This window comes from Cibotium barometz, chromosome 14, assembly GCF_041138505.1.
Source record: "Cibotium barometz isolate CiBa-2024 chromosome 14, ASM4113850v1, whole genome shotgun sequence".
NCBI classification, from domain to species: Eukaryota; Viridiplantae; Streptophyta; class Polypodiopsida; order Cyatheales; family Cibotiaceae; genus Cibotium; species Cibotium barometz.
In genome coordinates, this window is record NC_141059.1 from 27,869,509 (window position 1) to 27,896,302 (window position 26,794).

Here is a 26,794-nt window from a genome sequence, read left to right on the forward strand (position 1 = left end):
CACAACTATTTTCAGAGTTGGTCGACTTAATAAAAGCAGGGGAGGTGTTTCTGGATAGATCATCAGCTGGCGCCCTCATCTCCTGGCCGGCAACAAAGTGCTCCCTCTCCCTGAGTGCTGGCCATACAACAGTTTTCTGATTGGTTCTCTCTCTTTCTTCTGAGTGCCGGCTGTACAGTAGCAGCCTGTTCCCTCCCTCTCTTGAGAGCTGGCTGTACAGCAGGGTGCTCTTCCTCTCTCCTGAGCGCTGGCTGTACAATAGCAGCCTGTTCCCCCCTTCTCCTGAGCGCTGGCCATACAGCAGGGCAGCAGCGTGCTCTCCCTCTTCTCCTGAGCGCTGGCCATACAGCAGGGCAGCAGCGTGCTCTCCCTCTTCTCCTGAGTGCTAGCCGTACAGCAGCAGCATGTTCCCTCCCTCTCCTGAGTGCTGGCCGTACAGCAGGGCATCAGCATGCTCTTCCTCTCTCCTGAGCGCTAGCCGTACAGCAGGGCAGCAACGAGCTCTCCCTCTTCTCCTGAGTGCTGGCCGTACAGCAGCGACCTGTTCCCTCCCTCTCCTGAGCGCAGGGCAACAGCGTGCTCTCCCTCTTCTTTTGCACGCTGGCCATACAGCAGCAGCCTGTTCCCCCTCTCCTACAGCGCTGGCTGTACAGCAGGGCAACAACATGCTCTCTCTCTCTCCTACGACACTGGCCGTACAGCACAACACTTTCTCTCTCTTCATCCAGAGTTGGTCACTGATTTTGGGGCTGTTCCAAGATCGTTTTGTATTGGTTCTTGGTGCTGTTTGTACCTATATCTCTGAGCAAGTGTTTGCTGAAGTTATGTGGAGAATCCGGTGCAAGTTTACACCCGCACCTTGGTCTGTTGTAACAGTTTATTCATTGAATAAGGAAGTCCCTACGGGCGGTTGGCCGTTCCGGCTCAGTGTTGTGTTCTTTTGGTGATTGCTTATGGTTCTTCCGTTGCATCTCAAAGTTTGTTTCTAGTATTGTGCTGTCTGTCTGTTGCCCGAGTGTCCAAGGTTTGGTTTCATTGGTATCAAAGCACAACTTCTTGCCTTCTATCTAGGCAGACGGTCCTACAGTTATGGACAAGGTCCAAGGTTGCAAGGAACATGAGGAGAGGATTAAAACTCTTGAACACATGGTGGTGCAGTACATCAAGATCATTGATAGACAGTTTGAGCATCATAATCTTTTGACGAGACAGCTTCGTCAAGAACTTCAGGAAAAGGATGCATATTTGAGGATATACCGCGAAGACCCTCATGTGAGGATGTTATGGAAGGCAAAGGATCATGGAGTCCAGTGCTACAAATGTCTTCAATGCTGGAAATGAATCCCAGGAAGTTGGCTTTTCACTATCTTCTACAGGAAGGGGATATTACCCTTGATAAACACGGCAAGTATCAAGTAAAACCGGATCTAGGTTTTGCTAAACCTCATCAGTCGATAGTTGTTGAGAAAGCGTCCACATATTCTTCCAGAAAGAGAAAGATGGCTCCTGTTCCAAACCTGCCTATTATTCGTGGTGGAGACGAGCATTGTTTTAGGGTAGCGATGGCCAAAAAAGATGCCTTCGAAGGAGCACAACGAACGGAACATACAAGCTCTTTTGGTGGAAGGTGGACCAACAAGTTGTTGTACCAAGCCGGATTGTTATGGGTGCTAGTGTTCTTGCCACAAAAAGAACGAAGTTTCGGAGGAGATTTAATTCTACTCCATATTTTGTGTCTACATAGAGACACTGTTGCGAATTTTGGTATCTATTGCGATGTTTATGGGATTTCTCCCCAAAAATTCTGATTGTACATGAATATATTGGCGACAAGACTTTTTATCGAGATAAGTATTTATGTTTAATGCTTTTGTTTTGCCAATATTTGAAATTTTGTACATGTCGAACTCCCTTGTTAACGCAAGTGGAGAGTGTTTCTCATGTTTATGTTGAGATATGTTTTAGGAAAGTTATTTTTCTGAAAGGCGTTTTCTTCAGTACATGTATGGCAGATGCAACCCAACATGGTATACTCGCTACCCTGGTAGCTCACTTCATACTTATGTTTTGGGAGGTTTCCAGAAGGATTCTGGATTCCTGAACATTCAGAAAAGCGACAACTCTGTCGAGTATCTATGGTTACAGTGGATCTGAACTTATGATTTTAATGCTTGGATTTTACTAAATGGCAGATTTCCTATATTTGAAGAGTATTCCACTAGTATCAAGCTTATACAGTTGCGCACAGCTATCTTATAAGACCGAGGGGATGTCACCATTTGGTCCCTTCACCAGTCTTGATCGGTGTTTCACACACTGAATGAAGCCAAGGTGTGAACGACAATTTTCCACAGCAGAAAGCTGAAGCATTTACTAGCAAAGTTTGGCCTGAAAGATGGCTATAGAACATGAGCAGCATGGGACTTTATTCATTAAGGTGGCTTATAAGGTTTATAAGTCAACAAGTTCACACATCATTAAAGTGTGGCCAGACTTATTATTATTTTGGGCCAGGATCCCTGGACAAAGGGAGGCTAAACTTGGCCAACAAGCTAGAAAAAGCACAAAAAGTTGACATTTTTGGCAACTCAACCACTTCTGGCAAAAAGGGAAAAAGCACAACTATTTTCAGAGCTGGTCAAGTTAATAAAAGCAGGGGGGGTGTTTTTGGATGGATCATCAGCTGACTCCTGGCTGGCTACATCGTGCTCCCTCTCCCCTGAGCACTGGCCATACAGCAGCAACCTATTCCCTCCCTCTCTTGGGGGTTGGCCATACAAAAGGGCAACAACATGCTCTCCCTCTTCTCCTGAGCACTGGCCGTACAGCAACAGCATATTCCCTCCTCCTCCTGAGCGTTGGTCGTACAGCAGCAGCAGCTTGTTCCCTCCCTCTCTTGAGTGCTAGCCGTACAGCAGGGCAGCAGCGTCCTCTCCCTCTTCTCATGAGCGCTGGCCGTACAACAGCAGCTTGTTCCCTCCCTCTCCTGAGCGCTGGCCGTGCAGTAGGGCAACAACGTGCTCTTCCTCTCTCCTAACGCTGGTCATACAGCATGTGAGGATTATGTTGTTAATCCCTCATATTGTGTACTAATTACTACTTAAGTACTTAACTTAGAGAACAAGAGACTTCAAGAAAACACTTGAGAGAAGATTGAATTGAATTGATTAAACTGAGTACAAGAGGTCTCTTATATAGGAGATGAAGAGACACATTTGAAAAGGCATGTCCTTTAACGAAAGGATATGACCATAAACGAAAGGGTACAACTTTAGGCTAAGGGATGTGTCTATTCGATGTAGGGACACAACCATTTATCAAGGGATACAACCATTCGTCGAAGGGATGTGGCTATTCGATGAAGAGGTACATCCTTTGGCGAAGAGTCGCAACCAGTCGAGGGCAGGGGTTCCCTTGGCTGGTTACTCTTTGCATCTGCAACAAGAATCAGCAATGAAGAGAGAATCTGATACATACATACGTCACAATCGTGACATTCCCTCCCATTTAAAATAAAACCCATGTGTCAAATGATGACATCCGTGTGTCAAAGAACTCCTGAAGAAGATTAGGGTATTGCTGCATTTCTTCGTTTGTTTGCCAAGTGGAATCTTCAAGAGTTGTTGTTGACACCGAAGAGGTATTGTTCAAATATTCATATGCAACGACTGAAGTCATGCTGCAAGAGTCTGCAGTATCCCTTGTACCATTCAAGGTAAGGTCTTGAGTCTTCAAAGTTGACTTAAGGTTCTCATTCACCACTGCATCAATTTTCTAGTCAGAGACAAAGACTTTAGTTTGTAAGGGCGGTGACGAGGCCATTGTTTTTGCCTGGATCACGGCCGGAGGAGTTGTGTGCTTTTGGGTTGTCACACACGAACCATAATTTCTTAAATCTTCAGCTTGTTCAACGGGTATTAAGGCTTCCGAAGTAGAAGGGCATGGCTCGCAAGGGAAAACTTGTCCATCATCGCGGCCTTCACGACCGAGTGCTCGACTAGGGTCAGAAGTTCGTGCCACTAGATAAGTCCACTTTGAAGAGGTTTTGAAGAGGTTAAGTGCTCTTCAAGGGGAGACCTTCTGAAAGCTTCATGTTGCTGCTTGTGTTGCTGATGTTGATTCGAAGAAAAAGGTTGTTGTGAACGGTAAGAATGTCGATGTCGAGTCTGTTGTTACTCAAACGAAGATAATGTGTGTGTGGTTGTCTCCGAAGAATCGTGCTTCGGGTGATTTTTTTTTTTAACGCCAACTTCAAGGCTTCTTCACACGCGTGCGTGCGTGAGGAGAGGGTGGGGAGGATTTATTTTGTTTGTGTTTTGAACGTGACTGCCCGTATGCACACTGGAGGACTTCTTCTTCTTCTTCTTTTTTTTAAAGTGACGTGTTGCTTTTTTTTTTAAACATAGGGCTAGTGGCAATTCCCGTAGCTACTCTTGGGTTATCGCATGACTAGAAGTTGTGGTGGATTATCCCATATGCAAGAGCATGGGAATCGAAGAGCCATATATGGGGTGTGATGGCACCTTGTCATAGATATCTCCTCCGGTCGGGTTTTTTGGGGGGAAGCAACAGCTAGGAGGTGGGAACCTAGCCACCGACGTTGCTCAGTGCCCTGGGTGGTGTGTGTGTTACTGTTGCGTGACTTTGACATGGTAGCAGAGCTCGGCTTGTGTGGTCCTAGGCGGTCCTAGCCTCTGTTTGATCGAGGTGCTCGAATTGAAGGAGGGTGTTGGAGGTGGCAATTCTCGTAGCTACTCTCAGGTTATCGTATGACTAGAAGTTGTGGTGGATTATCCCATATGCAAGAGCATGGGAAGTCGAAGAGCCATATATAGGGTGTGGTGGCACCTTGTCATAGATATCTCCTCCGACCGGGTTTTTGGGGGGGGGGGAGCAACAGCTAGGAGATGGGAGCCTAGCCACCGACGTTGCTCAGTGCTCTAGGGTGGTGTGCGTACTGTTGTTGCATGACTGGATGCCTATCCGTGAGCCATGCAAGTGCCTTTGTATTCTGATGTGTTTTGTGGCCTATGAACAGGAGGTAAGTATGCCCAAAACCTTTGTTATTTTATTAAAATTTCTTTGTAATATTATAACCTTAATATTGTCTAAGCGCCCAATGTGGCCAAGTGTGGACAGAGTTATTGGGTTATTGTGTGAACACACTTAGTTGGACATTATTATTAGGGTTGGTATCCAACTTACCAACATTAGGCACTATAAATAGGAGTCTAGGCCCTTAGTCATATTCATTCATTTATCATCCATTCATTATCTGTCGATCAATCAAGCATCATGGAGTCATTAAGAGCTAAGAGGCTTTGCTACCATTGAGTATCTCTAGTTTTGTTGCATGGGCTCAAGTATGTGATTAGGCACTAGTCACAATCAATCAACCATAAACACGCTTGTGCAAGCACCCAAGTTAGAGTGTCTCTGTGTGTTAGAAGAAACATCAAACACTCATACCACGGGTGCTGCTGCTAGTACACTATCATCCAAAGCACCTCCCGGAGATGTCAAACCAGGGCACATTATATTTGCTCCAGCAAGGACAAATTTGATAGCTCCTCTGTCAACTCTAAGCATCTTCATTATGCTCGGATCTATAAAAGCCCAAAAAAGAGCGATCACATTTAAAAAGTATTTATTAAGGATTACTATGGTTTGGAACTCAGCAATCTACACAAATAAAATTACTTACATTGGTGCAGAAGTCGCAGTGTCGGCATATAGGGGCTGTCACGGACATTGAAAAAAAGGGGTACATTGTTCACTACCACCAAGCTGACACGATTCTGACTGCCCAAAAGGTATCAATTAACCTTGATGCAATGCATGAAACCAACTCAATAAAACGGCATATGAAAAACAAAGCATATTAACTCATGTTCAATGGGTTTCCTTGATTAAGGCACTTTACACACATATCCCTTTTTTCAGATGGCATAGATGAAATCTACACTTTTTCTCACATGGGTAGAATACGTGTGTAAAGCCCCTAAGGCTTAGACAAAACAAAGAAAAGGTGCAGCACAATAAATCATATGGGTCACTACCATTTGGCCACGATTAGCGGTGACTTTTTGGGGAGTAGTTCATCAAGTACGGGCTCCAAGTCTGGATACTGACATTACAAGACCCAGAGATAAGTTAATGCTCATGAGAAGGTCACATTGCCTGCAAAAGAGACTGTGCATTTGCAATCAAATATAAGAAAACCATGTCACAAAATCTAGATACCAAAAAAAAAATGTTGGCACTATAATCTACTTCAAAGGTAATGAAACCTGTCACATAATATGGCACCAAAATTCTGTTTTGCATTGATTAATTACTTGAAGAGCAGGAACCTTAGAAGTTGAATAAACCTTAGGTTGGGGTCTTAGCATGAGGACCTTAGGGGGAAAAAAAAATCGAATTGTCACGTTTTCTCTAGATTTTTCCTTAACCGCCTGAGGTAGCAATAAAATGGAAAAAGGCCATTTTGAGGCTGTGGCCTCCAGCGAGAGAGAGAGAGAGAGAGAGAGAGAGAGAGAGAGAGAGAGATTCGTCTTGTGTTATAGTTGAGGTGGCCCATACATTAAATGTATACACAATGTGAAAGGAAGAAGCCTTGGGCAAGCCCAAGGCTGAATTTAGGAACCAATTGGTGCAACACCCAAAGGGTGTGAAGCCTATGGCAGTCAAAAGAACCCACATAGTATAAAATCCTAAGCCCTACATCATTTGGGCTACACTCATTATTCGGGCCACCTTAACTACAGGCTCCACCTTCAAGATTTCACAACTCCCATACACATCAAACATAATTATGGAACTCTTTTTACAAACCTCTTCTGCAATGCTCTGCCGGATCTTCCGCTGCACGGATGCCTTCACTTGATTTTGCGATGATAATTCCTCTTGAGTGAACCTACAACACCTCATGATGTTATTTTGAAACCAAAATAGAAAATTTAGGGAATAATACATGTCCAGCAGCAAGCTGACAACTTCTCCACTGGCCGACGAACAACCTTCACACATATATATAAGCATAAAGCATAATTCAGCAATCATCCAGTTCATTCATTCGTCTATCATTTTCAGAAGTCAGTAGAAGTCATGTAGAAAAGGGGCCAGAGGTCACCCCTAGGGGCTGACCACGGGCCTGCATCATGTACATCTATTCAGCAACCTTTTTGTACCATATGAATAAAAAAACCCTGACACCAACAATCTTCTCTCTCCTCTGTCTTAATCATGTTTAAATCAGGATCTTGCTCTTTATCAGGCTAGGGCTGTCGATCAATACAACAAGGCCTCCGCGCATGCAACACCCCGCACTAGTGCCACCCAGATAGCTGGCGAAAAGGGGCAGAGGTGGTAGCGTCGCCAAGGGGGCTGAGCAGAGGGGTGGCATGAAGATGGGCCGAATTCGCAGGCACACAGGGCGAAGGCAAGAAGGCGAGCACGCTTAGGCTAAAGGCAGCAAGTCGAATCGAGTAGGTCAATGGGCAGCTCCAGGAGAGACAAGCTTTGATACGAAAAGTTGGAAAGCCACAACCACAGAGAGAGAAAGAAAGAAAGAAAGAAAGATTTTATTAACGTCTTCCAAAAGACCGAACTCGGCCTATGAGACAAATCGGAGTACCTGTATGGGGTATCCTCTGTCATCCCAACAAAATGAAAAAGTACTGAATAAAAAAGCTGAATCTGGGTGTGCAGGGGATGGAGCTCTATTACTAGGAGAATGCAAAGCTATATGCATGGAGTATACAATCATGATATGCAACCTAGCTAGCTCCATCCTGTACCATACTGGGGGTATAAAATGGTATACATCAGTGAAGGGGGTGTCCACAGCTCCCTGAAGAACATGCCTGGGTGTGCTCTGAAGCGAGCCAGTCGCTCCGCACCCTCTCTGTGAAACTGAGCTCTGATCTCTGTCATCTCTCTCTGGTATAGGCGTGGTGTCCGAAAGCCAGGTGTCCTCTGTCTCCTGCGGGCTCTAAGTGTCTCTGCTCTCTGGAGAGTAATCCCCTGCCGTGTAGGGGCTGGGAGGGGTATGGATCTCTGGAAAAATGTAGTAATCTGTGTCTGTCGCCCCCCCTCTGGAGCTGTCTGAGCCTGTAATAATGTCTCTCTGTGGCGCTGTATGTCTAGAATGTATCTCCCTAGTATGCGCTGGTCTGCTGTCTCAAAGATCTGGCGTAGGGAATGTGGCTCTCTGAATAAAATGGGATATCTCTCTCTGATGGCTGTATATGCTCTGCATCTGCATACATAATGCTCCTCACTCTCCACCTCCTCTCTGCACAATCTGCATACCCTCTCCTCTCGGGGAATCCGTGCTGCTCTGCCAGTCTCAATCTCCAATCGGTGTGATGAAACTCTGAGCTGACCAATAGCCACTCGGGAGCCGTGTGGTAAAAAGCCCTCCATGTATCTAGGCCTCTCTATAAATCCATCATCAGTGATACTCATGAAGTGATCTCTGTAGTATAGCATCTTCGGTGGAAGAGGCTGTGTAGGCGATATCCATGTCTCTCGTGTATAGAGCTGCCATAGATCCTGTCTCAATACTCTGTTCCTCTCACTATGAGAGAGACGGATATGTGGTGCATCCCTGTCATACTGGAATGGTGGTAGATGATCCATGTCTAGGCCATGCTGTGAGAACCAATGTGTGACCTGTGCATACCATGATCCTCTGTCTCCTGCCTCAGCCAACTGTCTAGATGCCTGAAAAGCTCTGTATGATAATCTGTCATGTGGCATCTCTCTGAATCTGTCTAGCAGGCATATAGTCTGGAATATGGCCTCTACCATCATAGGAGGCGCAGCAAACTCTGCTCGGATAATGTCATGAGGTACTGACGGTTTGCTGCGTATCATGCGTGCCATCATGAGGGCCTGTGGTCTCTCTATCTGTGTCCACCAATGAGTAGCAAGGCCTGGCGCCCATACTGCTGCTCCATACATCAATGCCGGTGTGACTAATGTGTCAAATAGCCACCCCTTCGTCCGGGGCTCCTGAAAATGCGCCTGGTGGCACTGTCTCTCTAGCATAGCCAATGCTGCATATCCCCGTGTCAATCTAGCTCTGGCTGCTGAACCCATGGTAAAGCGTGTGGCTGCTGCAGAGAAGGTAACCCCTAGGTACACGTATGATGTCACCACCTCCACCTGGCATCCTGCGAGAGTGAATGTCAGCTGACTCCTGCCCTGTCTCGATGTATGAAAGACCATAACCTTGGTTTTCCCAAGGTTCACAGTAAGACCCCTCTGCGTGCAGAAATCATGGAGTGCATGTAGATGCTGCTGTAGACCACCTGGGGACTCAGACACTAATACAATATCATCAGCATAGAGCATAATATGTACTGAGGTACCTGCTAAATCCACTCCATCTCCGCCTCCCCGTGTAATGAAGTCAGCCACCTCATCAATGTATAACCCAAATAGCGTGGGGGAAAGTGGGCATCCTTGCTTCACACCAATGGTGCTAGCAATAGTCTCGGACATACCTCCTGGACATCTGACTCGCCCAAAAACCTGCTCATATAATGCATAGATGCCCCATGTCATATCTGCTGGTATGCCAAGAGACTGCAGGCGCTGAAAGAGCCTCTCTCGTGGTACTGTGTCAAATGCCTTGCGGAAATCCACAAAGCAGCAATAGAGCTTTCTCTTCCTCACTCTGGCCTGATCAATCATACATCTCAAAGTGAATACATGGTCAGTGGTAGAGAAAGCTCTCCTGAAGCCTGCCTGCCCTGATGAGCGTAAGCCTGCTCGCTCAGCATATAAGCTAAGCTCCTGCTCCAGCACTGCACCATAGAGTTTGGCTAGCACGTGGCCAACCATAACCGTCCTGTAGTTGCTCGGATCGAGCATATCCCCTGTTTTGTGAATCGGCACAATGGTGTGCATCGTCCACTCCGCAGGCAAACCCTCTGCTAGTGCCCTGTTAAACAGGTGTGCAAGAAAAGGAGCTAAAGAATCTACTGCATATATGAGATGCTCACCCTGCAGGCCCATATGGTCGGCGGCCCGTCCATGCTGTAGGCGGCGGATAGCTTCCTGTACCATCGAGTGGGTAAAGAAGCTAGCTGTGGTAGGTCGAGGCTCCTGTGGCTGAGGTATAGGTGGCTGCTGTGGGGCATGGTATAGACCCTCTGCATATGTGTGCCATGTCTGTGGGTCTGCAATAGGCGTCGGGGTCCGGGGCTCTCTGAAGTGCCGCCATGAGACAGGGCTATCTCTACTCATGAAGAAATGAAAGATCTCTAGCTCCTGTATCTCTGCGAAGGCCCGCCTTTTGCGGCGAGTAAGTCTCCTCATCTCTCTCCTCGACTCCTGCTCTGTGATGGCTCCCAAGGCTCTCTGTATGCGGAGTCGTGAGTATAGGGCTCTGCACTCGTCATCATACCATCTGTTCTGGGGCATAGTCCCAGGTCTCGCAGGCTCTCCTGAGTGTACACGATGTGGGAAGCTCTGTAATGCAGCCGTGTGTAGGAGTGATGCGAGCTGGGCTGTAATGGTATCCATAGATGCCAGGGGATCCATGAGTAGGAGTCCATCCTCTACTCTGCCAGTGTATATGTCTGCCATGTCATGTGTGAAGTAGATGGTAGTGTGTGGCGTCGGTATGTGGGGGGCTGGTGATACTGGTGATCCGGCTAGTGAAAATGCCAAGTATGTATGATCTGCTCCAATAGGACGAGGTGGAATGGAGAATGAGGTGACAAGCTGTGATGCCTCCAAAGACCCCATAATGTAGTCTACCACCGTGCCTCCGGTCCGTGTATGACCCCCATGTGGGAAGCATGTCAGCCCTCCTGACCCCGGCCACTGTAGCATCCCGTTATAAATAACGAGACGATGCCTGGCTCCCAACTCTAGTAAGTGGTCCCCATAATGCCCTCTGTCTGGTCCAGTGTCCTCTGATGCCCGACTAGCCCCTATCTCCTCTGGATCCACAGGGTGGAGGATCTCCATGTCATCATAGTCATACACCTCACACTGTCTGCTCTGTGTGTGGGCATTGAAGTCGCCCGTAAGAAATACTTCCCCTAGTGTAGAATAATGCATAATCTCCTCTGACAGACAAGTGTATGGCGAGGCTCCTATCTCCTCCTCCTGTGGCATGTCCTCTGTAATGACGTAGGAGGATCCTGATGGAGAACTGCTACTCCCCCCGACCCTCTCGAGGTACCCTGGCGTGTGGTCCTCCTGTATGCTGACTCCCACTGGAATCCCTCTACTCGAGGTAGCCCTCTCTCTGGGCTCTGATGTGTCTCTGTCAGAAGTATGATGTCTCTCCCCACCATAACATGCTCCAGTCGTCCAGGCTGCACCCATAGTGAACCATTACAGTTCCATACTGCTATGTGTATCTCTGTCAGTGGCCTGGTCTGTGTCCCATAGGCCCCAAACCGCTAATCCATGGGCCGGCCATCAATGATGACCCGACCATCTCGATAGAAGGCCTTCTTGCCTTCTCTCCTCGCGTGTAAGACTCGTGGCATGCAAGCTCTCCTATGCTCAAGCTGCATCCTCGTGAGATCATCATCCAAGAAAATAGGAGCTCCCTCTAAACCCCGTAGTATGACCCTCTTCCTCATGAAGGTGACCCTCTCCGTCTCTCCTGCAAACTGTAGGATGAGGGCTCGCTTGCGTGTTGAGTCTTTCCCGGCTCTCCATGCTTTGGTGAAGGGAAGAGGGTGCTCTTCCTTGTAACCGAGCTTCATGCATAGAAGCTGTCCATCTTTCTCGGGAGTGGAGTCGGGTGTCTCGGCTATACCTGTGACTCGAATGTTGAGGCGGCGGGCATGCCTCATCTTCTCCTCCTCAATGGTGGTGTGAATGATTTGGTTTTCTTCCCTTTGAGTTTCCTCCCTCACTTCTTTACGGATGTTCTTCTTCACCACCTCGACCCATCCTGACTGCTTGGCTTCGAGCTTTCCCTCCATGTCCTTTGTGATCTCCTTGGAGATCTCTTCTTTGATGGCCGTGAGAGTGTTGTCATTGATCTCCCCTTCTTCCTTCTCAGCATTCTTGATGGCTACCATTTCCACTTTCAATGCACTCACCTCCTCCTTGAGTGCCGTGTTCTCTTGTTCGAGGTTCGTGACCCGTGCTTCGAGAGCTATGATGTGCTTGTGTAGTTTGTTTTCCACCTCATTGAGGTTGGAATCGGATGTCTTCTTGTTCTCCTTGATTAATGCCTTCATTGCCATCTCGAGGGCCTCGAGTTTCTCTTGGAGACTCGGGGCCATTCCTCCAAATCACTCTGCAGTCCTTCCCACAGGCAGGGAGGAGAGAGAGAGAGAGAGAGAGTTATGTTGCTGCCTTGGGGGCCTGAGCAGGGGTGGGTGGGGAAAGGGGGGCAAATAGGCGAACGGAGCAGGGGTGGGTGGGGAAAGGGGGGCAAATAGGGTTTAGGGGCGAAAGCCTGGGGACAGAGAGGCGAACTGGCGAGCTGGGGGGGAAGCGGGCAGAGAGGCGAACTGGAACTGGGCAGCGAAGGGGGGCAAATAGGCGAACTGGAACTGGGCAGCGAAGGGGCGAAAGCCTGGGGACAGAGAGGCGAACTGGCGAGCTGGGGGGGAAGCGGGCAGAGAGGCGAACTGGAACTGGGCAGCGAAGGGGGGCAAATACAGCCACACAAAGACGGAGATAGACATAGTACACAGATGTTGAGAGTGAGAATAAGTGGAACATATGTGAGGGCAAAAGGACGAAAGGACCAGATGTACAAGAGATCAAAGCAAAATCACACAACATGAAATATGTGAGTGAATATATATATATAATGGTGAGTGCAAATATGTACAAGAGCCCTCAGGTGTGAGGTGACTCTGAGTAGAGAGACCAGTGCAGAAGCAGAGATGATGTCGGAGCCGAAGCACGGTCGATGACGAAGGCTCGCGTCGATGTGAGGCAAAGTACTCCGAGTGGTGGTCGGTGTCAAAGGCTCGCGTCGGTGGATGCAGAGGTGCTCTGAGGTGGTAATGGCAGCGAAAGATGAGGTGATGCAGGCTCTAATGACAAGGGTGCTGCTGTACTTGGGGTGGTAGATGAAGAGCAGAGAGGGCTGCTGTCCGGAGTGGTGATGGTGGTGGTGCAAGCTCTGATGACAAGGGTGCTGCAAGACCTGAAGGGTGATGAGGAGCAAAGAGGGCTGCCGTCCCAAGTGGTGCAAGCTCTTGTGACAAGGGTGCTGCGTACCTGAAGGGTGCAAGCTCTGGTGACAAGGGTGCTGCGTACTTGAGGGGTGGTGAGGAGCAGAGAGGGCTACCGTTCCAAGTGGTGCAAGCTCTGGTGACACGGGTGCTACGTACCTAATGTGGTAAGAAGTAAAGAGGGCTGCCATCCCAAGTGGTGCAAGCCCTGGTGACATGGGTGATGCGTACCTGATGTGATGTTGTCGCATGCACTCTGCTTTGTAGTGCATGGTGACGAGATGGCTCATCATTAGTGGTGATGAGGAGCAAAGAGGGCTACCGTCCCAAGTGGTGCAAGCTCGTCCCAAGTGGTGCAAGCTCTTGTGAAAGGGTGCAAGCTTTGGTGACAAGGGTGCTGCGTACTCGAGGGGTGGTGAGGAGCAGAGAGGGCTACCGTTCCAAGTGGTGCAAGCTCTGGTGACACGCGTGCTACGTACCTCATGTGGTAAGGAGCAGAGAGGGCTGCCATCCCAAGTGGTGCAAGCTCTGGCGACATGGGTGATGCATACCTGATGTGATGTTGTGGCATGCACTTTGCATTGTAGTGCATGGTGACAAGATGGCTCATCATCAGTGCAACATTGTACGGTATTAGAACCCTTTAGGATTTGATATTTGTTGTACGCCATGACCCCATTGTAATCCTCAGTCCAGTCCAGGATATGTCAGGCACGAGCTACGTAGGTCATTCCTCAGCCTTAGTGAGTCAGTCAGTCGGTTAAAGTCCCTTAACCCACTTGGAGAGAATCATTCATGCATATAGATGTCATAGAAGCCTTAGTTTGCATCAGGACGTGTGCATTCTTGCATAGCATTCATCCCATATGCATTTAGGCCATCTAGAACATTGCAAAAGCCTCAAAAGTTTATCTGGTATTTTTCCCATATTTTATAGTATTTATTTATCATTTTTCCAGCAGTTAATACTATCATTACTTTATTTATCCATGTAGAAAGTCATGTAGCACTTTATGCTACAGTCGGCCAGCATTAGTTGCCAACCGACCAGCCCTTGTTCATATAAATAGCCTTCACTTGCATTCATACATCATCTCTCTCAACCATCAACAAGAGGCGCATCAGCGTTTTCAATCTACAGCCATAGATCACTTCAATCTTCAGCGATTTGGAGCAAGCGTTTCACCCTACAGCCATAGGAGCATCAACACATGAGCATTCAGCCTCCGTCAGTAAAACGCAGCAGTACACAGCATTCAGCCTTCAGGGAACCTTGCGTTTTCTGCATACAACCAGTTTTCAGCATTCATCTCTTCATCGTTCTGCTATAGCCATCCGCCGGTGAAGGTAAAACGCATGCATTCATTCATTTACAGCATTCATACATAGCCTAGAAACAGTCCCAAACAGCCCATATCTCAGCCTTAGATTTGCAGCCTTCCTACATTCCATTGGGAAGAGTGCATAGGCTCGAAATCGATCATTATTGGTGCTTCTACAGCCGTGTACAGTTCAGCCCGACTCTTGGTCTTCAGAGATCTTGTGTTTGGCTTATCTATAGTCCAAAGTCAGTCAAAGTCATTCTCTTCAAAGTAATAAAAGCAAATACTCCTAGCAATAGGAGGGGGCCCTTCAGTGGGTAATTCGTGACCCAATCTGGTGTACAGTTCTCTCTCTCTCTCTCTCTCTCTCTCTCTCTCTCTCTCTCTCTCTAAATCTCTTAAAGTTTGAAGTGCTAAAAGTGGATTGCTAAACTCGCAAAACTTAGGATAAAAGAAGGTGGTGTGAGACTTGTGTGACAGTGCCTTAATTATGAATACTTCCGCTGCATGTTACAAATGTAGATGGTGAAGCTAAGCATAGAGTGGGCTGCCATCCGCATGGAATGATGTGGCAGAGAGTGGGCTTCTGTCCCGATGATGAGAGCTGAGGCAAAAACGCTGATATGCTCTATGTGACATGCCAGTACACTGGACGAGGACGCCCCCAAAGTACCGTGGGTGTGCTGTTTGCTGACGAGTTGGTGTGGCGTGTGAACAAGTGGTAAGTATTGCCTTTTTGGCCTTTTTCAAATGTTAAATCTATTAAATAGTGTAAACCTTAATAGTTATGAGGTTGGGTGTTCGCACATATTTAAAATTATGACTGGACACCTTTCAATGTGGGTGCCTAAGGATTAACCATTGCGTAAGGCCTAATAATATTTAGACTAAGGATTGCATGGGAAAAAATTCCCTCCAGCACGTCGATGGCTGTATGGGGGTGGTTGATGGAAAGAGGGCGCCGCCTGGTTGGGACTAGATTGGAAACAGTGCTATTGGTTTTCATCTACCGGCTGCTGCTCCTATACCCGCCATTAGATCTGCCGGCTGCTGCTCTTGTACCTGCCATCAGATCTGTCGACTGCTGTCCCTGTACCCACCATCAGTACCTGCCGGGCTGATGTCCCTGTACCTGTCATCAGTACCTGCCGGCTGTTGCTTCTGTATCCGCCTTCAGGACTATAGCTGCCTTTGTCTACTGTGCCCAACAGGACTAGTTGCTACTGCTACCCCCGCCTCTTCTTTCAACTGTCCTCCTACTGCTATCTGCACTAACCAGGACCGCATTAAAGGGGACAGTCTCCTCTCCCTTAGATCCTAATTTGAATCTCAATCAGGTACTTGTTTCTGTAATTCAAATTCAGACAAGATTAAATTTAAATGTTGTTTCTCCAAGTCTTGTATAGACAATCGTCACCACCGGTTTCCCTCGCCATGGAAGACTACTGGGATGGTGATCTTTCCCCGTGAGTACCCTGACCGTGCCCTCACATTCAGAGGAGCCAGTGAAGGTCAATGGGGTTTGAGGGAAACTGGGAGCAAAGCTTTTACTTGGGAGCACCAGGTATCACTCCCTCCGCAGTGCTTCACCCTGCGAGAAGTTAGGACGCGCGTGTCTGTTGGTGCACGGTCCTGGAAGACAGTGAGGGGCACGTGTTCACCTAGTGAAGGTGGGAAACTGCCTATGATTTGGCCTACTCCGACAACTGATTCTTCATCGATAGAAACCTTATTCTTTCGGTTGTATTCACTCCATGCTATGGAGAAATCTAGCCTTGGGACCCTTGAACACTTGTACACAGAAATACTCCAAGAAATACAAACTGTATTGAGGGGGGGGAGGGAGGGGGGTGGGGGGACCTTTCCGGCTCCAGTGATGGTGTCAAGTGTTCTTTGTCGTTTCCAATTTTAATATTGCAAGTATTGTTCCATTGTTTGTATTGGTTAAGTGATCTAATAATGTGTATTTTATCTTCCGATTTGTAGGCCTCCCGCAGGGAGCGTTTACATTGGTATCAGCGTCTCTCTTTCTCAAGAGGAGATACAGTGTTTTGAGAGCAGAAGCAAACACAGACACTTGCCTCAATGGACAACCAAGGCAACCCTTTGTGGAAGTGCCAAATTTGAGAGATCAATCAAGTGCCTCTCACGATTCCGATGTATTGCATGGAAGGCACAAGCCTCTTGAGAGAGTTTATGGCAGTGCTTTAATGGGACAGCCATCTCGTGGGACAAAGCCTATGCATGAGGATAAGCTCAATGCATTGAGGACTGAATTAGAGCACATGAAGAAGCTTTTGCAAGCAAAGGAGCAAGAGCTGAAATTTTTGCATGAAGATCTCCATGTACAAAGTGTCATTGATTCAAGGAAAGCTGATGCTATGGTGGATATGACCTTTGAGTCTATGGCTCGTGAAGTGGGCAAGAAGCCAAGGGAGTTGGCACTCTCCTATTTCATCCGAAAGGGTGATCTCAAAGAAGGAGAGGATGGGGAGTTAATGTTCAACAATCCACCTCGTTTAAAGCATGGAGACCCAACATCTCAACAGTTGAGGTCTTTTGTGCACAAGGAAGAGGTATCAGTCACTTCTCGCCATGATCTACTCCTCATGGGACAGGAGAAAATAGATATGTGCATGTTGGAGCTAGTGGGCGACATGATGGCCTTCTGGATTCAAAGCATGTTTATCATGGAGAGAGTGGTCAGCATGCAAGCCAAAAGACTTTGCCCATTGAGTTATCTCGTGGTGAGACATTGCATCATTCAAGGAGGTCACATGCATCTGGGCCATAGATTCATAATGCACATGCCACTATGCCTTGTGAAACATCTTTGGTTGCTCTTGAAGCCCCAATAGAGAGGGTTGTTCCATTGGATAAAGGGAAGAGAGGCAAGAACATGAGTCACATGCCAAAAAGCTCAAGGAGCTTAAGGCAAGACACAAGTGGTCATGAAGTTTGATGCTTTTCATGGAGAGTATGATGCCCCCAAAGTGCTTGCTTTCGTGGCTCAATTTGACATTGCTTTTAGTGATAAGGACTTCACTGAGAAGTCTAAAGTCCATCATGCAAGCATGTTCTTGAAGGGGACAGCTGCCCATTGGTGGATCACTGAAAAAACCACCAAAGATCCCATTTGTACTTAGAAAGAGTTCAACGACAAATTTTATGCCCAATTTTTGCCTCCAAATGCAGAGCCATACATATTCAGGGTTATCTTGATCATGAGCATTTCTTGATTGCTCCTCGGAATGGATGTGATGTATTGCTTGGTAAGCCTTGGCATCATAGGCTTAAGCCCCGCAAAGAATATAAAACCAACATGATCACTTTTATGCATAAAGGTCGCATGCATGTCATTGATGCTGGCAAAGAGGGGGGTTCCATCCCAGTTGTATCACACATCCAAATTAATAAGGCAATGAAAAAGAGTCTTTCCGCGTATTTGGTTTTTGTTCGTGACAAGATTAAACAAAGTCATGTGAATGTGGATGTATTGACTCAAGAAAGGCTGAATTTTCTTAATGCATATAGAGATTGTTTTTGCCGATGCATTGCCAGGAGAGCTACCTCCTGAGAGGCCCGAGGATCATCGCATAGATCTTGTGCCAAGTAGTTCCCCAACCAACAAACCCGCATGCCGTGTGAGTGCCGCACAACAAGAAGAAATCATGAAGCAAGTTCTTGCTTCCATATTTAAGCATTAAAGCTTACCAATTGCAAGTAGAGTCAATGACAGCGGAAGTCTTCGCAATGGAAGTCCTTGGGGTGAAGAGATCTTCGATTTGTCGCAATTCTTCGCAAGAACAAAAGTCTTCAAGAGGATGAAGAAGGGAACCTTGGGAAAGCTTCCCCTATGGTTCAACTTGAGAAAGGAGGGCTGAAATTAGGGTTTTCAGTAAAAAGACCAAAAATTACAACAATAAAGAGAGCTATTTTGCTAAAGTGCTAACTCCTAAGGCCAAGTTTATGACCAATACTTACCACCTGTCACATGCCACATAACCATGTCAGCAGATAGTTTCACACGCACGGTTCGCAGGTGGGCGTTCCCCTTACCCGGAACTACACATTGGTCAAGCAAGCATGAAAACAGCATGCAATTTCAATTGCAAGCAAGCACATAAAGATGCTATGCAATGCAGCATTGGTATGGACAATCCCCGTTCATGAGACTATACCAAAATAGACGTGCTCCAGGTAAGTACACGAGGTACCAGACCCAATGGAACACCAATCCACCAAGCATTTACGGGCATGTACACGGAGGCACAAGTCCCAACAGAAAGCCAAGTCCACAGTATCACATGAGTGGCATCAATCCCCGGCATAAATAACTGCCATGGACACCAGTCCAATGTACATACATGATAAGAAAGCACGGGTGGACCAATTGGGTGGCCAAATGGTGACATCCCCCCGGCTTCTAAACAGTTGTCCGCAACTGAAAAGCATCCAAATATGTCTGAAGCACATGCGGGCAATCTCTGAAGAACTCTTCATCTACCCATTTAGCATCAATGGAAAGATAGTTCTTAAACTTCACAAGGTAACGCCTCACAACTTTGCCTGTAGCAAGCTTGCGTTCCTTGTGATACACAATCTGCTCTGGCTGCAAGATCTCCTCAAGCTCATCCACTTCTGGTGGATCCTCAATGACTGTTTCACTGGGCTCCGGCCCTACATACTTGCGAAGGAGACTCACATGAAAAGCATTGTGTATGTGCTAATGACTAGGTAATGCCAATCTGAAAGCCACTTCATTGATCTTCTCGATCACTCGAAAAGGCCCATAGTACCCGGTTGGAAGCTTAGGATATGCACCCTCTTTGCCAGGCCTCTTTGCAAGTCTTGCTTTCTCAAATTTCAACAATACCCAATCATTCTCTTTAACATCCAATTGCTTTCTATGCTTGTCGGCAGCCTCTTTATGCTTGTCTTGTGACCTTGCAATGGCTGTCCGCACCTGAGCAAAAGCAATATCCAAGTCTCTTACATACTCATCAGCTGTGCTGCAAATATCTCATCCTTTGTGCGAAGGATGGGTGGCAAAACCACCTTACCATAAACAATCTCAAACAGGGCCTGTCCCGTAGATGCATGCATCATGTTGTTGTATGCAAATTCCACAAGCAGTAAGCACTTCTCCCAAGAAGACTTCTGATCCGCCACATAACATTTCAAGAGATCCAACATGGCTGAATTTGCAGCCTCACTTTGCCCATCCATTTGAGGGTGATAAGCTGATGAGAAGTCCAATTTGGTGCCCATATTATCAAATAAGACCCGCCAAAAGAGACTTTTAGTCCTAGGATCTCTATCTCCCACAATGGACTTCGACATTCCATGATGCTTGAACACTTGTGCAAGATATATTTTAACCATATGCTCAGCTTTGATAGTCTTTTTGACCGGCAAGAAATGAGCTTGCTTGCTAAACCTGTCCACAATTGTCCAAATTGCATCATTACCTTGTTGGGTGTGTGGCAAGTGCATAATGAAATCCATTGTAATACTTTCCCATGGCTGCGTGGGAATAGGCAATGGCTGAAGCAAACCTGGTGCCTTTTGCCTATCAAATTTCACCTTTTGACAGGTGATACATGCACGTACATGTGCCTCTATGTCCTTCTGTTAGAAGTCATCTCCTGTCTATATTTATACACCAGGGCCTCTGTTGTGGGTGTGCCTGCCCTGTATAAGGTGTTTTATCATTTTTCCACACTACCCGTATTTTTCCCTATTTTTTCCCATTTTTCCTAGTGGTGGGGAGGGTTGCCAGAGGATGCCAGGAGCACTCCAGTGCTAGCCGACTGCATGTTTATCAGTCGTGGGCTACTGGGCTGCTGGCCGACTGGAGTTTCTCAGTCGTGGGCATTCATCTGCTGGCCGACTGCATTTATGCAGTCGTGGGACCATTTTCAGCAGTCGTGGGCACTTCATATGCTGGCCGACTGCTCTTCCAGAGATGTATATATAGGCCCCTTGCCCCCACCACTTCCTCATTCAGTTTTCTCAGGATCTTGTGTATAGAGAAGAGTTTACACACCTATCTCTCTGTGTTTCTTGTGATGTTTATTTTCTGCAGTCTACTTGCTCTTGTCTACCCAAGTTTGGTTATCATTTCCGCTGCATATTCTGACATGGTATCAGAGCCTAGGCTCTAGACAGATCTTGGGCGTTTTTCTGAGCAAGAGGGGGAGCGTTAGGCTGCTGATTGGTGGACTGTTTTGGGCTGAACGGGAAGAGAAGGTGCAAGAGGAAGGCGGGCCAAGGTGCTGGACAGCCACTTGCAGGTTTACAGATTTTTTTCCCCCCACCCACCCACCCTTTCAGGTTACTCTCCGCGATGGCAGATTTACTAGAGATGGCTGAGAAGCACGTGAAGATTCCGACTCTCCCCACGTTCCCAGTGGATCGTCAGCTGGACGGGTCCAATTACGGTATCTGGAAGGTCATGATGGAGTCGGTGCTGGAGTCATATGACCTTGCTAATTTTATCATCATTGGGGTGCCACGGCCGGAAGCTGAGTAAGGGGAGTTATTATCAACGAGGAAGGACCGAGAGGCACAGGCACACATGTGGGACCGTGTCAACGCCAGGGTCCGGTCGTTTATTTTCCTCAATTGCACACCACAAGTGATCAATCATGTGAAGCACATGACGCTGGCGAGAGGCATATGGGAGCACTTGGCGTCTTTGTATAACAGGGTATCCCCCATGAAGCGGATCTCCTTGGAAGTGCAGATGCGGGTTATGAACCCTGCAACGTCTTCGACCATGCGGGAACACATTAACAAGCTGCAGGCCCTTCAGCAGGAAGTCCTACAAGCTGGGAAAGAGATATCATCTAAAGATATGGCCATCACTTTGCTTTCCCACTTGCCTGGTCAGTATTCTGCTTTCTATTCCTCGTTGATCACGAGTGGCAGGCTCAGCACCATTACTTGGGAGGAGCTTGTGCCAATGGTCTGTGTGGGAGAAGGAAGAATAATTAGGGTTAGGTCATGTGGGAGACATACACAGAGAAGAACAAGGGAGAGAGAGAGAGAGAGAGTTGTGGGGATAAGTCAACTCATAAAGCATGAGTGTGTGACTCCCCTATCACACATGTATATTGCACTAGTAGACATAGTGCACTTAGTACATTAAAAGTACTAAGTGTACTATGTACTATAACTTATGGGCTTGTACACACTATAAGGGTGGGCATAACGCCTTTACCCCAACAACCTCCCACTTAAAGGCAAAGTGCCCTTAAGTAAAGGAAAAGAAAAAATCAGCATGTACATGATAATATACAAGGCCATATCAAGGCTGAAACTGGCCTCATCCAATGCCCATCAAGTGTCTGCAATGAGCAAACCGCTCCGGAGGCAAACTCTTTGTCAACAGATCAACCGGGTTGTCATCCGTATGAATCTTAACAAGCTGAATTTGCTTGTTCTCTATCACCTCTCTGATGAAGTGATACTTCACATCCACATGCTTCGTCTTTGCATGAAAGACAGGGTTCTTTGCCAACTGGATGGCACTCTGACTGTCACAATGCAACAATGGAATATCCCCTGTATAACCCAAATCAACCACTAACCGAGATAGCCATAATGCCTCCTTGCAAGCCTCTGTGGGGCTGCAATATACTCGGCCTCTGTAGTAGATAAGGCAGTGCACTTCTGCATCCTGGATATCCATGACACAGCACCTCCTGTGAATGTAAACACATAACCGGTAGTAGACTTCCGGTTATCTGGATGACCGGCATAATCCGAATCCGTGTAACCATGCACTAATGCATCCTGTTTGCCAAAACATATGCACATATCATGTGTGCCCTTCAGGTATCTCATGACACCTTTCACTGCTTCCCAATGCTTCTTGCCAGGGTTGGCCATGTATCTAGAAACCACTCCCACTGCAAATGCAATGTCCGGCCTAGTAGCAACCATGGCATACATGAGACTGCCACAAGCTGAAGCATACGGAATCTTGGCCATATCAGCCCTGTCTCTATCTGACTGTGGGCTGTCCATAGCACTGAGTTTCACATATTGAGGCAAAGGAGTACTAGTCTTCTTCCCCCCGTCCATATTGAACCTCTGCAAGACTTTGCCAATGTATTCCTTCTGAGACAAATACAACACATGCTGATTTCTATCCCGAAGTATCCGCATACCCAAGATGTGATTAGCATCACCCAAATCCTTCATATCAAAGGTTTGATGCAGCCTCTGCTTCAAGGCATCCATCTCTTTACGAGATTTTCCCGGCAATCAACATATCATCAACATACAAGATGAGGATCAATAGACTGCCATCCAAAGCTTTCTTGGTGTACAAGCAGTGATCTATGTCACTTCTCCTGAATTTCTGAGATTTCATGAATGTATCAAATTTATGATACCATTCCCTTGGTGCCTGTTTGAGCCCATAAAGACTCTTTTTCAGCTTGCATACAAGCTTCTCCTTTCCACTCACTGCATAACCCTCTGGCTGCTACATATATATCTCCTCATGGAGATCACCGTGAAGAAAAGCAGTCTTCACATCCATCTGAATCAAGTCCAGATCATCATGCGCAACCAAAGCCAACACAGCTCTAAGTGTGGTCATTTTGACCACTGGAGAGAAGATCTCCTCAAAGTCCACACCATATTCCTGCTTGAAGCCCTTAGCCACTAACCTGGCTTTGTATCTTGGCTTTGCATCTGGTGCAACTTTGAGCCTGTATACCCATTTGCATGGCAAAACCTTCTTGCCTGCAGGCAAATGCACCAACTTCCAAGTTCCATTTTTATGCAGAGAATCCATCTCTGACTTCATGGCACGCTCCCATAGAGCTTTGTCTGCCCTCTGTAAAGCCTCCTTATAACATGAGGGCTCCCCACAGTCAGTGAGCATCAAGTAGTCAACCCCTGGAACAAACCTGTTAGGGGCTCTGGAGGGTCTAGTGGACCTCCGTACCCAATGACCATCATTTGCAGGTTGCTGTCCAGCCTGCATATCACCCATTGGTGGCTCCTGTTCCATGCCATAAGGCTGAAATATCATGCCCGGTATCTCCTCTAACTATGGTATATCCATAGGGATATCTTCTGCCATCTCTGGCTGTCCATTTGGACCATTTTCAGCACCATTTAAGGGCTGGTTTTGCTGCTGTAATGGCTGATTTACAGCCCTTTGTTGTTGTCCATGATGTCCATCATCATCAAAGATGACTCTGCCAGGCTCCTGTTGCCTTGCAGGCTCCTTATACATGCATGTTTCATCAAAAATGACATCATTGCTGCGTACGATCTTTCTATTCACAGGATCCCAAAGTCTATACCCCATTTCACCTTTGTCACCATATCCTAGGAATATGCATTTGTGAGACTTAGGATCAAGTTTGGTGCGCATTTCCCTGCGTATGTGCACGTACGCAACGCAACCAAACACTCTCAAGTGCTTGTATGACGGAGGCTTCCCTGTCCATACTTCTTCTGGCACTTTCCCACCAAGCCTCGTGTTAGGTGACCTATTTATAAGGTGAACGGCTGTCATAACAGCTTCAGCCCAAAAACCATGAGGTAATGCAGCATGTGACAACATAGAACGGACCTTCTCCTGAATGGTCCTGTTCATCCTCTCTGCTGTCCCGTTTTGTGGAGGATCATAAGGAGTAGAGAGCTCCCTCTTGATGCCTTTAGCATCACAAAAGTCCTGAAACTGTTTGGACATATACTCTCCACCATTGTCGGAACGCAAAGCCTTCAGTGTTTTGCCAGTTTGATTCTCAACAAGAGCAACAAACTTCTGAAACACTGAGAATGTATCACTCTTCAAACGAAGAGGATAAACCCACACCTTGCGTGTGGCATCATCAATAAAAGACACAAAGTATTTTGCCCCTCCCAAAGAAAGCTGAGGCATCTCACATACATCTGTATGCACAAGCTCTAACTGAGCATCTTTCTGTCCAAGAGCTTTCTTGTGGGGGCACTGTAGTTGCCTACCATATATACAATGCTCACAAAACTGAAAACTTGAAAACTTTAGAGAAGGCAAGTAACCCAAACGAGACAATTGCTCCATTCCTTTGACACTCATGTGTCCCAACCAGCTATGCCACATAGAAATTTCCGGCAGCTCGGTTGCATTTACATTAGCATGGTGACAGACACCTGCATGCATAAAGTAAAGAGTGTCCACCTTAGAGCCTCTGGCAACAACCAGTGAGCCCTTACTAATTTTCCACTTTCCACTACCAAATGTGGTAACATAATCAGCATCATCAAGCTGTCTAGTAGAAAGCAGATTCTTCTTGATCTCAGGCACATGCCTGACATCATGGAGCATAAGCTGTGAGCCATCTGAAAACACAAGCCTCACATCACCTTTGCCAAGAATCTTGCATGCATGGTTATCACCCAAATAAACCACTCCTTCATTGCCAGCAGTATACCTGACAAACAAGTCTCTGCAACCTGTGACATGAAAGGAGGCACCTGAATCAATGATCCATGAGTGCATACCATGACCACCTGTAAGAAGTGAATGGGCATCAAGTGAAGACGTAAATAGGACCTCATCCTCACTGCCACCTGCATGTGACACATTGATTTCTTCAATCTTGACTCCACTTTTGCCCTTTGGCTTTACATCTTTGGCTTCATCTTTCTCTTTGTCTTTGCCTTTTCCCTTTTCCTTTTGATCATTTTTCCATTTGTAGCATTGCTTTTTAATGTGTCCCTTCTTGCCACAATAATGGCATTCCAAATCCTTTTTGGAGCGAGACTTGCTCCTTCCCCGTTCTTGGCTTTTTCCCCTTTGTTGGGATCTCCCACGTGCATTCATTGCATTGGACTTTCCAACAGAGTTGTTTTTCCTGTTCATCTCTTCTTGAAGAAGAGCACCCTCAACATCTGCATATGACAGCATAGCATGCGAATTGCTAGTGGCTGTCCTGAATGTGTCCCAACTTTCTGGCAAAGTGCATAACAAAAAAGTGGCTTTGAACTCATCGTCCATTGCCAACTTTTGATTAATGACCTGGCTGACAATACCATTAAACTCATTTAGATGGGCTGTCATAGACGCCCCTTCCTTCATTTGAAGACCTATGAGTTTCTTCAACCAATACACTTTGCTTGAGACACTTTGTTGGGCATACAAGTCCTGCAATCTCTGCCACATTCCCCAAGCTGTCTTCTCTTCACGAATGCTGAAAAGTAATGAGTCTGACACAGACAACATGATAGTAGATCTTGCCAGCTCATCCATATCTTCCCACTCTTCAGCAGTAAGAGAAGCGGGCATGACACCCCTTTCTTTGATAGGCTTGTGCTGCTTTTTCTGGAGCAACACATTGTAGCACTGGGTTTGCCAAATATCATAATTATGCGAGCCTTCAAGCTTCTTGATGTGAAGCAATGAAGAGCTCTCACCTGTGGTTGCCATAGCAATATGCAACCTGTCAATGCCTGGCTCCCTGCAAGTGTGCAAACACTGTACCAAAAGCACACAAAGTGCTCACAGTTTTTCTCCCAAGCTTTATCTCCCACTGCGGAAGCACAAATGCAACTTTTCTCCCACTTTATGTGATGAAATCACCAAAATCTGGTTGCTGCAGATTTTGGACAGCACCTTAAATGTGCTCTGTTGCCCTTCCAAAGTACTGTACAGCAGTACCAAGTGCTCACCAATGATGTACCAAACCTGTACCGGCAAGTACAGCAGCTGAAATTGAACCTTTTGGTCACTCAAAACAGTGTACAGCCATGCCAAAACTTGCACAAAGCTGTGCCAAATCTGTACCAGCAGGTACAATAGCAATAAATGCTCTCCTGGCTGTCCAAATGAGTGAAAATCAGACTTTTACAGTCCTGTACATTGCATAAAACAGTCCCGAACAGAAATTGGGCAAAAGCCCCTTGACTGCAAGCTGATTTTTTGAGGATTCAAGGCATAAATGTCTTGCCTGCTGCTTTGCCAAGCTCAACAAGCATACGAACTTGAAAAGCCCCTTGATTTAAGATCAATTTCTGATCATACATGGTACATTGACGCACATGAAGGCATCCAGAGTGTTCACGATGCTTCCCCCTGGCCACATATACATCAAATACATGAAAGCCCCTCGATTTACAGGCACATTGAGTGCTTGTAAGGCATCAGCACATTATCCACAGCATCAACTGCGATTGCCTGCATGCAAATCAACCAAATCGGCACAAAAGCCCCTTGATTTGCACTGCAATTTGCTGCAATTTTGCCCAAATGTGCGATTTCTCACATCATACAGCATGTATGAGTGCTTA

The 26,794-nt window shown here is 46.8% G+C and overlaps 1 protein-coding gene across 3 annotated transcripts in view; it reads right to left on the reverse strand.

The window, feature by feature from the left end:
• Positions 1 to 26,794, reverse strand: part of LOC147631883 (uncharacterized) — a 59,444-nt gene that overhangs the window by 4,688 nt on the left and 27,962 nt on the right. For 2 of the 3 annotated variants that reach the window (XR_015267364.1, XM_086808445.1), the window contains exons 2-5: positions 6,835 to 6,916; positions 6,060 to 6,127; positions 5,705 to 5,802; positions 5,470 to 5,606 (exon numbers count right to left, since the gene is read on the reverse strand). Coding sequence is in view for 2 of the 3 variants with exons in the window: in XM_086808445.1 (XP_086664571.1) it covers positions 5,470 to 5,606; positions 5,705 to 5,802; positions 6,060 to 6,127; positions 6,835 to 6,916 (385 nt within the window). In the remaining variant the exon portion in view is untranslated. The remainder of the gene's footprint in view (positions 1 to 5,469; positions 5,607 to 5,704; positions 5,803 to 6,059; positions 6,128 to 6,834; positions 6,917 to 26,794) is intronic. The other variant, XM_086808446.1, reaches the window with a different exon arrangement.